This window comes from Myotis brandtii, unplaced genomic scaffold, assembly GCF_000412655.1.
Source record: "Myotis brandtii unplaced genomic scaffold, ASM41265v1 scaffold137, whole genome shotgun sequence".
In the NCBI taxonomy this organism is placed as follows: domain Eukaryota; kingdom Metazoa; phylum Chordata; class Mammalia; order Chiroptera; family Vespertilionidae; genus Myotis; species Myotis brandtii.
In genome coordinates, this window is record NW_005354874.1 from 1,602,234 (window position 1) to 1,615,869 (window position 13,636).

Consider the following 13,636-nt stretch of genomic DNA (forward strand, 5'->3'; position numbering starts at 1 on the left):
TCTATATATATAAAAGCCTAATATGCAAAGTGTCCCCTCAGGAGTTTGACCGGGAGTTCAATTGTTCACTATGAAGTGCACTGACCACCAGGGGGCAGTGCGGAATGAAGGAAGACCCCAGCCCACGGCCGGCAGCCGGGAAAGCGAGGCCCTGGCTGGCAGCCAGGGAAGGGAGGCCCCCACCAGCAGCTGGCAGCTGCTAGAGACCCTACCCATGCACGAATTTCATGCACTGGGCCTCTAGTAAAACTCATAAAAGAAACATAGGCAGTAAGCTTTCTGACATTTCTCTTAACAGTATTTTTTTGTATATGTCTCCTCAGGCAAGGACAACAAAAGCAAAAATAAACAAAGGGGACTACAACAACCTAATAAGGTTTTGCACAGCAAAAGCAAACATCAACAAAATGAAAACACAATCTAGTGAATGGGAGATAATACAGTCATATGCCACTTAATGAAAAGGGTACTTTCTGAAAACTGCAATGTTAGGTGATTTCATCATTGTGCAAACCTCATAAAGTGTACTTACACAAACCTAGATGAAATAGCCTACTACATAACTAGGCTATATGATATATCACTATTGTATATGTGTCCATCATTGACTGAAAGGTTGTTATGTAGCGCACAACTGTATTTGAAAATTATATATCAAATCAGGGGTTAATATCCAAGATATAAGAAGAACTTATAAAACTCAACATCAAAAAAATAACCTGATTGAAAAATGAGGACCTAAAGCAGTGGTTCTCAACCTTCCTAATGCCGTGACCCTTTAATACAGTTCCTCATGTTGTGGTAAGCCCTAATTTCATTGTTACAAATTGAACATAATTAAAGCATAGTGATTAATCACAAAAACAGTATGTAATTATATATGTGTTTTCTGATGGTCTTAGGTGACCCCTGTGAAAGGGTCATTCGACCCCCAGAGGGTTCGCAACCCACAGGTTGAGAACCGTTGACCTAAAGAGATATTTCTCCAAAGAATACATACAGATGACCAACAGACACATGAAGAGATATTCAACATCACTAATCATCAGGAAAATGCAAATCGAAACCACATAAGATATCACCTCATACCTGTCTAAATGGCTATTGTGAAAAAAAAAACAAAAACACAACAAATAACAAGTGGTAGGGGAGATGTAAAAAAAGAGAGAGAGAGAGAGAGAGAGAACCTTCCCTCATGCACTGTTGGTGTCATTGTAAATTGGCACAGCAAGTAGAGAAAATAATAGGGAAATTCATTTAAAAATTGCAAACAGAATTATCATGTAACCCAGTAATTCCACTTTGGGGCAATTACACAAAGAAAATAAAAACACTAATAGGAAAAGAGATATGTACCCCTGTGTTCATTGTAGCATTATTTACAATAGCTAAGCTATAGAAACAACATACGTGTCCATTGATAGATGAATGGATAAGGAAGATATGGTACATACACACAATGGAATATTACTCAGCCATAAAAAAGAATAAAATCTTGTCATTTGCGACAACATGGGTGGACCTAGAGGGTATTATGCTACGTGAAATAAGTCAAATAGAAAAACACAATTATGTATGATTTCACTTATATGTGAAATCTGAAAAACAAATCAAGGAACAGACAAAACAAAACAGAAATAGACTCACAAACAGAGAACAAACTGATGGTTGCCAGAGGGAAGAAGGTTAGGGGGATGGGTGAAAAATGTGAAGGGGATTAAGAGGTACAAAGTTCCAGTTATAAAGTAAATAAGAAATGGGGATATACTGTACATCATAAGGAATGTAGTCAGGAACATTGTAACAACTTTGTACGATGACAGATGATTACTAGACTTATTGTGGTGATCACTTAGTAGGGTATATAAATGTCAAATCACTATGTTGTACACCTGAAACTAATATAAAATTGTATGCCAACTATACTTAGATTTTTTAAATGGTTAAAATGGTAAAAACTTACCACAATAATAAAAAAAAGGAATCAACTAGTATTTTTTTAAATAGTAGTGCATATTATAAAAGATGGTGACTTATATTCAACAAAATACAGTTAAATATTGAGCCACTACTCAGGACCAAGAAGTGTGCTAGGTAACTTTCATATGTCAACTCATTAAATCCTCATAAATATTAAGGTAGATATTACTCCTGTTTTACAAATAACCCCTTGCCCTGGTCACAGCCAATGAGTAAAAGAATCTGAACAAGGACCCAAGTATCTACTCTGTTCCTCCCTAGCTAGGCAAATTTCCGTGAGGCCAGAATATTAGTCAGAGTTTGCAAGGTCAGCGCCTGCCACCCTAACCTCTTCCCCACCCCCTACTCATTGCTCCCCACCCAGTGATGAGAGCAAGATGCTGGAGTTTATCCCTCAGGCTAATGACCATGTCCTGTCTGGCTTTGGGAGAGCCCTACTCTGACCATAACTAACTGTCTTCCCTCTGCCTTTCAAGTATCACCTTCCAAAACTATAAACCTAAAATGTAGGCTGGTCTTTGGATTTTCTCCAACAGCCTAAGGCACAAGTCTTTTTTATTTTGGCCAAACAATTGCAAAATTCTGTGCTCCACCTTTCTTATGACCTGAACACCCAACTCTACCATGTGTTTCCATTGTCAACCTCATAGAAACAGCCCCAGGAAAAATAAGGGTAAAGAAATCACACAAAGTCCCACAGATGGAAGGAACAGCAGCCCTGCTCTAATATCTTCAGGTTCTATGGGATGATGATGGTTAGTCTTAACTTGGGATGGATGTAACACGATGAGCTGGGCATCCAAGTTAAAAAGCTACAATGGATGTCATGAACTGGAAACCTAAACTTATCTTTAGTCATATGAAACTACCTTCAATTAATCCAAGTTGGGCAAAGAAGGAAATAGCCATGAGAAAGAGGAACAAACCTTAATTTTACAATTTTAGCTTTATCCACCTACTTAACAGAATCAAATCCAGTAAATGTGTTGTTATCCTAACTTCCATATCATCAATTTAAAAAAGGAAGGAGCGCAATATCCCAAGGAAATTGAATTTATTTTCTAACATGACACACACAGGCTCTCAGAATTTCAGCTTAAATGTAGAATCTAGGTTTCCTAACATCTAGACATGAGAGTAACATTTAAAGAACAACAAACCAACTTACTAAACAACACATTGACCAACAATAAAATTGACAGATAATACAAACTGACACTTCTTTAATAAAATAAAGAGGAAATAATGAATTATCTATTTTAGACTTTAGTTTATTCAAATACTACAATTTTCCATAGGCATAGGGCCATACTTAATTATGAGCACAAGCTAACTCTTAAATATTATGTGTATAGGTTTCCATGTGCTACCGTATTGAATTAAAAATTAACTCATTATATTATACTCATCTCTTCAAAATTAAAAGACTGAAAACAACTTTTTGCCAATTGTATTACTGTGGTTTAGACTCAACATTAATTTGCATTTGGACTTCACCTGATAGACCAGTGGCTGACAGTCTAATTTTTCCACTGATACAAGGAATGAATCTAGCCCTAGCTGGTTTGGCTCAGTGAATAGAGTGCCAGCCTTCAGACTGAACCAGGGTCCCAGGTTCAATTCCAGGCAGGGGCACATGCCAGGTTGCAGGCTCGATCCCCAGTAGGGGGCATGCAAGAGGCAGCCAATCAATGATTCTCTCTCATCATTGATGTTTCTATCTCTTTATCCCTCTCCCTTCTCTCTGAATTCAAGAAAAATATATTAAAAAAAAAAAAAGGAATGAATCTAGGTCAGGAGACTGCTTGCTACAATAGGCAAGCAGGATAACGTGGACCTGAAATGACAGGGTCAGATAAGCAGAAAAAAAAAAAAAGTATATGAGAATGGTACCCAGATTTCAAGTCTGAGCAAAGAACAGAACAGTGATGGCAATAAAAGAGATGGGGAATACAGGAGAAAGATGGCCAAAGAGAGGGAATAAGAAACAAGATGTTTTGTTGAGTCTGCTGAATTTGATATGTATACATGACATCCACAGGGACATGTCCAACAGGAAGTAGGTAATGACTCGCATGGGCCTCAAGGGAAAAGTCCTGAGTAGAAGCCAATACCCTAAGAGATAACTGCTAAAATGGAACACAGCAATAACACCAAACCACCAAGAGAATGCACACAGTGAGATGAAGGAAAGACAGCAGGGGCCCAAATCTGCAGTTGTCAGCAATGGGAAGAATCTGTGAAGAAGGCAAAGATAGAGCAGGTCAGAGAAGCAGAACAAACCAAAAAAATTCCAGAATCTATGATACAGACAGAAAACAGCCACCTACATCAGAGACCACAGAAAGAGTCAAGAGTTATCAAGAGAAGAAGGCCACTGGATTGAAGAGGGAATGGAAGGAGAGGCAGGCATATCAATCTTCCTTACTAATAAAACCTGAGGTCATGGGAGGAAAGGCCTAGGGCTGTAGCTTGATAGGTAAAAGCAAACCAATATGATTTTGTCAATATAAACCAATATTATTTTGTCAACCATGCATATCACCACATTAAAAGAAAAGGCTTCGGTACATCTGGCACAAGCACATAAAAACTTGGATCAAGACACCAACCATTCTGCGATTAAAATTCCCCCCCCCCCCCAAACACACACAGACACACATACACACACACTCATTTCTAAATGATAATGACTTTTTAAATACAGGTACAAAAAGAAGATGTACATTTTATTAAAAGTGCAGAGGATTGCATGTCATAAATTATACATTTTGAAATACACCTATGTCAACATTTTACTCAAGAGAATATCTTAGTTTTGAAATGCCTTGCTACTTTTATATATGTGATCTAAATTTGGCACTAACATGAATCATTCGAGAGAAAAAAACCCATAAAGATATTATTAAGTTATAGTTAACTCCAGAATTGTGTTGAAATGTTAGGAAATCATTTACGCTGTGATACTTATATTGTGAAATGGTCCTTAAAAGCTTTCAAATATCAAAGATTTTTTATGTATCGGCACTCTTGTCTGTGCAGTGTCTTAGCACATGCTTACATAAAAACAGTTTTTAATCATTAAATGACCTACAAGGTTGAAGTTATGAAAAATGGCCATGAAAGCAGCAAATACCTGAGGTACTCACAGCTGTGGAGTAGGGATTATGAGCTCCAGTGTTTTCAGCCCAGCAGCCACATCCATAAAGAGCAGCCTGGGGAAAAAAGAAAATAGATAAATATAATATTACAGAAATATTATAAGGAATTACTGGCTTTCAACAAAAGACAAAATCATACCCATCTAATAAATTTAGTAATGATGTATAACAACCGGGCAATAATACCAGAGGTTATATAAAACCTATCCAAATAACATTCTAACACTATTAAAACTATATTTTCAGCCATTGCAGTAATCTAAAAATTTTCAGAAAATAGCAAAAGAAAGTTTCTTAGTTTTATCAACAGTAATTTTTCTTCGCCTGAAAAATCTTTCCCCATTGTAATCTGTCAGCTAGTTGCTCTTCTGGCCCCTTGAAATCATTATGGTTGCATTACAATAGTGGTTCTCAGACTAAGTGTGTATCAAATTTTGGGGGGAGCATGGTGACAGGAGCCTTGGTTCCCAGATACTCTCGGTCGGTGGTCTGGGGACGAGGCCAGGAATCGGCTTCGTTCACCAGGGCCCTGGAAGGCTGGGATGCCAGTGGTCCTTCTGCCATGCTCTAGGAAACCCCACTGAGGAGGACCTTTTCCATGCCTCCCTTGGGTGGCACAATGGGAACTGCAAACAATTATGTACCAAAGGGCCCAGGATATGCTCACCACCATGCTAGATTCTGCCAGGTGTAAAGAAAAGAGAAAAAAGGGCCTGTTTAAGGTAATAACTTTGTGAAGTGTTGGAGCATAGTTATATGTCTCAAACCATTAGGAACAAAGTAAGTAACAATGATTTTATAAAAGAATGGGTCAATCATTCCTATTTTGTTTCCAATTAATGCTACCCAAAATGTCTGGATACATCTCTTCAATATCCACAACCACTTCTCTACCTTTAGAAAGGAAATCACATCTGATAATTTTCCACTCCTTAGTTAGAAACAGATTTATAAAAAACCTTAAATAGCTACCTAGAGAAATACAACAATGTGCAATAGCACATGTTCGGTGAAAATGAAAAACTGAAAACAACCTAAATGTCGATCAGTAAGGAAATGGCTAAACTGGCATAGCAATATATGGAATTCAATGCAAAGTTTCAAAAAAAATTAAATTAGTTCCTAAAAAAGAAGAAAGAGGTAAGCTGCGACAACACATTCAGCATCCAGATTGATTGATGGAGGAAAAAGATATTCCCATAAAATAGTACTGTTTTTTTCTAGGAGCTCACTTCTGAGGACTGGAGGAAGAAGACTGGCAATGGTGACCAAACTTTAGCTTTCTATAACATTCTATTCTTTCTCACAAGGACTTCAGAGCTCATTTGCTCTAATATTCTACCAAGAGCAGGAATCTCCATGAAATATCCCAGACACTTCTGAATCTGAGAAGCTCACTATCTCATAAGGGAACATATCGCCCTTTTGGACACTTCTCATTGGCGAAAAGTTCTTCCTTCAATTGCATAGGAATATCTGCTCTATCATAACTTCCACCCACTAGTACTAGTTCTATTCTTTGGAAATGCACTAACCTCCTCCTAAAGCTGTTTTCTGGTTTTAAAAACAGCTATCCTAGGGCCCTGATTATTCTTTTCTCACTCAAAGAATACTAGATTTGTGAACTGTTCCTCAACACTTTAAAATGTACACACACACCCCACTCTCCTAGTCACCCTCCTTGAGAAATAATACAAAACCAAGGAAAATTGGAGATGAAGTCTTGTGACCCACAGTTGCCATCCCCAGTTGTCATGAATATAGCCCTCTTAAAAGTAAAACTGATCGAGACCCTCAAACCTCAGAGGGAAGGCAGGGGAGGAGAGGGGGAAGAGGGAGAGATCAACCAAAGGACTTGTATGCCTGCATATAAACATAACCAATGGACACAGACACTAGGGGGGTGAGGGCATGAGCAGGGGTGGGGGGAGAGGCAATGGGGGCATAAGGACACATATGTAAATACCTTAATCAATAAAGAAAAAAATCTGAAAGTTAAAAAGAAAATTCATACTAAATCAGAAAAGCATCCTCTATAGGAATTGCATTAAAGCAATCTTTAATGTAGAAACATAAAAGATGATTTGGATAAAAAACTGAATGTGCTGATGGTGGCACACATCTTGTCAACATACTAAAAACCATTGAGTTATACACTTTAAATGGGTGAATTGTATGGTATGTGAGTTATATCTCAATAAAGCTGTTTTAATAATAAGCACACAAAAAAATGTCCCCATTTATAGTTGTGGAAAGTAGAGCTTAAAGACACTGAATATTGTCCACAGTAAGGAGACTGGTAAATGGAAAGGTAGAATTAGATTAAAGGTCCATACTCTGAACCACTCCACTTAACTCAACTGTCTATTTGTATTTGAGTAGGGGGGAGGTATAAGGGAGGCGAAGAATATAATAAATTCCGTGCTCATGTCCCAGTTCTAAGTCTAATTATTACAGTATTCCCCCTACACACACACACACACACACACACACACACACACACACACACACACGCGCAATAAATAAGGCACAAGGATACCTCGTAGAAACCCAGAACATTTATTCTTACTCTTTTTTCTTCTAAGCAAATTCCCTTTGGGTTACTTTCAATTTTATGACCTAAAGTTGTCTTATTTTGTAACTTTCTGAAATTGGTTGGGCTGAGATACAAACAGGTAAGTTAAAGAATCAGAGATTGTCTCTCTTATCCACTTCTTTAGATAAAACACAGCAACCTTAAGCAGGCCTAAAATAAACAATTTTAAAAGTTTCCTTCTTTTTAGTAGTAAAATTTTATTAAAGCTATTATCATGTAGTAAAAGTAGGTCATATAAATTATATTACTATTATTATTATTTAATCTTCTCTGAGTTTTAGTTTCCTCTTTTATAAAATGAGGATAATAAAAACACCCCCCTCTTAGTGCTGTAATATCATGTGAATTAACATGCCTGTCACACATAGCATAAACAATGGCTATAGCTGTTATCATGAGGGACTATGATAAGTAATTTAATGCATTATGTCATTTAATTTTCTAGAACTTTGTAAGGTAGCAATCTTTAATGTAGAAACATAAAAGATGATTTGGATAAAAAACTGAATGTGCTGATGGTGGCACACATCTTGTCAACATACTAAAAACCATTGAGTTATACACTTTAAATGGGTGAATTGTATGGTATGTGAGTTATATCTCAATAAAGCTGTTTTAATAATAAGCACACAAAAAAATGTCCCCATTTATAGTTGTGGAAAGTAGAGCTTAAAGACACTGAATATTGTCCACAGTAAGGAGACTGGTAAATGGAAAGGTAGAATTAGATTAAAGGTCCATACTCTGAACCACTCCACTTAACTCAACTGTCTATTTGTATTTGAGTAGGGGGGAGGTATAAGGGAGGCGAAGAATATAATAAATTCCGTGCTCATGTCCCAGTTCTAAGTCTAATTATTACAGTAAACTGAAGAAGCAAATAAGTTCTCATTCAAATTGCCATTTTACTGTCTGAACTGTTATTTTATATCTAAAGAAGGGTAATATGCTAAAATTTTTAAATCATTTGTACATTTAAATGTATTTAAAAGTATCTAATTTTAGCACATTTAAATAATAATTTGCTTGTGTATTTTGTCATACTCTGTCCTGATTATCAAGAAGAACAGTTCTTTACCTCTCATCTGATGCTTACATATTTCCAGGCGAGGCAAATTACATCTCCTTTTCCAAGCAATATAATCCAATTAAGCAACTGTATTTTGCTATAAGTACCTTGACTCCTCTCCTCCACACCCTTTCCTGAGTTTTCATCTCTCACAAACTGTGCATTCATAAACTCGCCAAGTGGAGCAAATAAACATTAAGTTTTACAGAAGTATTTCTTTATCCAGGAGAGTCTCGTTTGCAGTGGCAGAATGGCTTCAAGACTATTTGATGTAATATCCTACTAACACAGTCCAGAACTATCCTTGGTTCAGTTGTTGCTATTTTGCTAACCAAAACAAACAAAAAAACAGTGAGAAAGTCATGGGAATTGCAAAGCTATGAAGGGGGCTCTGCTGGCTTTTCTCTCTCCTTCTCCACCAAGCCATCCAAAACTGATATGCCAACTTTGGTTTTCTTATTCCAAACTCGACAAATACACAGGACTTTATAATGTGGAAAAATACCATGACCAGACAAAGGCTTTTTATAATGAGTTCAAAGCATTGTACACATGTTGAGTAATCATTCCCCATAAATCCCCTTCTACAGTAGACAAAGAATTGCACAAAATTAATTGTTCTTCCCTTCCCTTTTCCCCCATAGGACCACAAGTAGTTTATGCACAATAAAGCGCAGATTAGGGAACAACACTTGAGGCTTTGCAAAGATGTCCTCCATGAATCAGATCACTCTGCTTCAAGCATTCACTAACCACCATGTCCAAAGCAACTGTGGCATCGACTCTTCTTTAAACATGAGAAACAAAGTGAAAGAGCAGCCAAGTAGTGCTCTACATGTAACACAAGATCCAAATACTGAGCTTAACCACACCCTTGCAACTACTTTAAGAGATTCCATGATGGTGTCCAATTCATTTGTTCAGTTAACAAATATTTATTAAGCCTATAAGCAATGTGCCAAATTGGTTTATACTCAGAAAGCTTCATAGATCAAACAGACTGCTAAATTTCATTCTCAATATAGCCCTAGAGGTTGATGATAGGAGACAAGGGGAGGGGGAAGGGCGAAGATGTGCAAGTGAACTGGAAATAAGCCAGTTGCACATACATTAGACCCTCCTCATAAACAGATTTCTTGAATGGTATCATATGTGGTAACCTGAAATACTGGTTAGTCTATAAAATAGCTGAAATGTTTAATCAGAGGAGCAATTTAGAGGGTCAAATATTCCTTGAATGGAAGAAACACAAAATGTAACTCTAAAATCATTTTCCCACCTAAAAAGCAAGCAGTAATAATAGACAGGTAGAGCTTGCTCCTAAAAAGAATGACACTTACAAAGAAAGAAAAGGGAAATCAACACGCATTTATTAAACGTCTACTATGTGCCCAGCCTGTCCAAAGTAGTAAAACACAGGATTACCAATGCTAAAGATCAGAAAGAGCCCTATTACTATGAGAATTTTTTTTAGAAAGAATCGTAAAAAGTTTTTGATTAATGATTTATACTACAAAAATGTTAAAGAACAATATTTTTTTTCTAAAGAAAAAAGGTCTGTACAGTTTAAGATTTGTGAGCTAGAAAATGCCATGTTTTAACTTGTAAAGCTAGTTTAAAGACCCAACGACTCACCTGCCCAACTCTCCCTGGATGTTTCAAGGCCAAGCCTCCACTGGAGACAGCAGCAGCAACGTTCCCTTCGTGGTCCACAACCACAGCGCCCACTGTGTCCAAAGTGCCTGAGTCGTTCTCCTGCAGAACAAATGAGCATTCACTAAGCATGGTGTGTCACAATGTGATATGACTACATAATAATTTCTAGTAAAATCGTGACATAAAATCTGAGCTAATCCTTAAGTGAAACATTCAGCAATCTCCTAAAGTGTTCTATTATCAAGTTGCCATTTAAATCCTGTTCAAGACAAAATGTATTATCCACTGAAAAATCCTAAACAAAAGCTTTTTTTCTCATAATAAGCCTAATATGCCTTTCTAAGGGAGGGAAAAGTGTTTAATATGATTTATAATATAACATAGTGCCTTCCTAGTCTTAAGAGTTAAGTTCATAATTGAGATTTTGCAGAGGAAAAGATCTGTAGCATAAGTGAAATGCCATTATTAGTGTTTTGAAATTGTATACAAATTTCTAAAAGTAAGTAATAGAGTTAGCACAAAAAAATGTAAAGAATGGTATTTATAATTTCAAAGTATACTATACTATGCTATAATTTTCTTTTATAGTTCCTTGCCTTTAAGAAACTTTATGGCAAGCCCCCATCTCTGCTATAGCAATATGCTTGCCAATTGCATGTCAGAAAAGTGTATGTTGTTGAGAAGCATCTTTGTGTTTCTGTGTCTTGTCCCAGGTCCCACATGCTTAACGCATTTCACATGTAGTGACTACAAACAGCTGACTTCCTATCTTGAAGATTTCTGGGTCACCTGTGCAAGACAGAAAAACTTTGTATTACAGGATAAAAATCAGAAAGAAGGGAAGCAGGTAAAAGGTGTCATGAAAAAATATATCTTTTTTCTAAAATAATAGCAGTCCTGGTGGTGTTCTTAATACTAGGACACTGGTTTCCAATTGTGCCCTAGAACTCAAGACCCCTATCCTCATCCCCACCCTCAAGGATACATGAAAGAGCTAGACATAGGCAGGTTCAACAAGAACAGCCCCTCCTCCCATGTGGTTTATGCTCACACTCCTGAGCAAGACTTCATTTGTACAGAGGGATCCCTCGCTAAGAAGTTTTGAAATAAAATCCCCAGAAAAGTCAATGAGCTCCTACAGCCACCTCAGAAGTTGAGCAAAATTGAAGGGAGTTTTGAAATAACTGAAGCAATTCTGTTATTTCAAGCAAAAGACATTTCCTTAAAGCAAACTGAAAAATTTAGAGACAGAGTATGCCACAACAAATATTACATTAAGTCTGTTAGGAGAAGGTACATCTAGGCATTTGCATTTCTTTGGTTCTTGCTCTGAATTCTAATTCCCCTTAAATATACTGATATAACAGTACATACCTTGATGGAAAAGGCATAACTGACTAAAATGAGTGCTGTATACCTACTCTCCCTTCACAGGTAGAAGCCTTGCTAATGGGTCCACAAGGCCATATCCCAACATACCATGGTTCTGCCGGTGACAGGTTGCCTGACTTTCAAGGACAGTTCCCTGTCCTGACTAAACTCTCTGAGGAAAGGTTTGATCCACTCTGTTTCACTTTGCACATGGCAGACATTCAGGACATAATTATTCATTAATTAGGATGGAATAAAGTATGTCTGCATCCCTGACGTCACAAAACAAGCCTAGCGAGTGATGGTTTATGCTATGCCTGGGCCACAGTCTTCCATCTCCTTTTCTCAAGACTCAATTTCATTCAAATTCAGAGGATGCCACTTCTTAGGGGAAGACTTAACAATAGCCAGATTTGCTCACTTGGTATGGATGAAATCAAGTTTATCTTTTTTGGTGAATAAGATGAAAGTATCAAAGTAAATGAGTAACCCTAAAGAGAAATGTACTTCTAACTTATGTTTCTTTATTATAAGAAATAATTCCTAAATCTTTATATCCCTGCAACCTCAGATACAGAAATGTTGGTTTCTTGTCCAGATGCCAAGTCTTATGTCGTCTACAGGAGGACTTTTCAAACTTTAATGTGCCCAGATGGATACAAACCATCTGGAAAATATGTTTTCTAAAAAAAGAATAATTGCAAATGTATAAGTGTAATAGTTTAAATGCAGATTCTGATGGAGGAATCTGGGAATGATCAAGACTGTATATCTAACCACCTCCCAGTAATGCTGATGTTGCTGGTCCATGAACCCTACTCTGAGAAGCAGGTATGATGGCATCCCACTGGATCATTATTACCCAAATGCCTGCTCTACTCATTTGGAGGCAAATAATTTTATAGGCACAAAGCTGCTGAACAGGAAACTTAAACCACCTAAGACTAACATAAGTCAGCATAAAAGATTTAAACTCCACCTTGTTCAACTCTCAACTGGCAGCATAGCACCATGATCATACCACCATGAACATATTACAAAGTATTTTAAATTAATGACCTTATACATGTGTTTTTTAGAAATGGACAACTTTCATACAAATAGACACTATAAAATAATTCTGCTCAATGACAACAAAAAATGTTAAGAAACAGTATTCTTTTTTTATTGTTTTTTCCTTTTGTACTTGTTTTCTCTTTTAGTTGTTTCTGTTCTAATTTTTTTACATTTTATTTTATTTTATAGTTGACAGTATCCTTTATTAGTTCATTTTTTATTAACTGAGACTGCTGACCCTAACCAAGCATTCTATAAAACAAAAATGTTACAGCAGGGACACATAACATCTACATAGTGATATATACTATCTGTAAAACAATTCTCTTTGCATTTCAATCAGGATAGCGTGCACTATGAGAACACGTATGCCTAACCAAACTACTGTTGAAAGATTCAAAAGGATTATACATAGATAGATTTACAGTAACTTGGTTTTTAAAAATGAAAGACCGAGCAAAAAATAGGGAATACTGTTCCAAATTAAGCTAAATATTCCTAAGGGCTTGCAACACCTGCAAAAATCAGGGTTACTCCATAAATATTCAAGAATTAGTTCACAGATTTCACATTCTGAAAAGCAAATTTAAAGATGATGAAGTAATATTTAAGCATTTTTATGAAGTGCAGATACAGTGAGTGAAAGACAAACATTGGTATTTTGGCCCTAATAATTTCACACTTGTTTGTACAGAAATGAAATCTTAGAAAGTTTAAAAAACACACAATGACTGTTACTATATAGAA

The 13,636-nt window shown here is 36.6% G+C and overlaps 1 protein-coding gene across 7 annotated transcripts in view; it reads right to left on the minus strand.

Annotated features, from left to right (window-relative positions):
- TASP1 (taspase, threonine aspartase, 1) overlaps positions 1-13,636 on the minus strand; it is a 231,256-nt gene that overhangs the window by 111,993 nt on the left and 105,627 nt on the right. For 5 of the 7 annotated variants that reach the window (XR_001360978.1, XR_001360977.1, XM_014535030.1 and 2 more), the window contains exons 9-10: positions 10,442-10,561; positions 5,130-5,195 (exon numbers count right to left, since the gene is read on the minus strand). Coding sequence is in view for 5 of the 7 variants with exons in the window: in XM_014535030.1 (XP_014390516.1) it covers positions 5,130-5,195; positions 10,442-10,561 (186 nt within the window). In the remaining 2 variants the exon portion in view is untranslated. Of the gene's footprint in view, positions 1-5,116; positions 5,196-10,441; positions 10,562-13,636 lie in introns of all 7 variants that reach the window. The other 2 variants (XM_014535031.1, XM_005860571.2) reach the window with 1 other exon arrangement.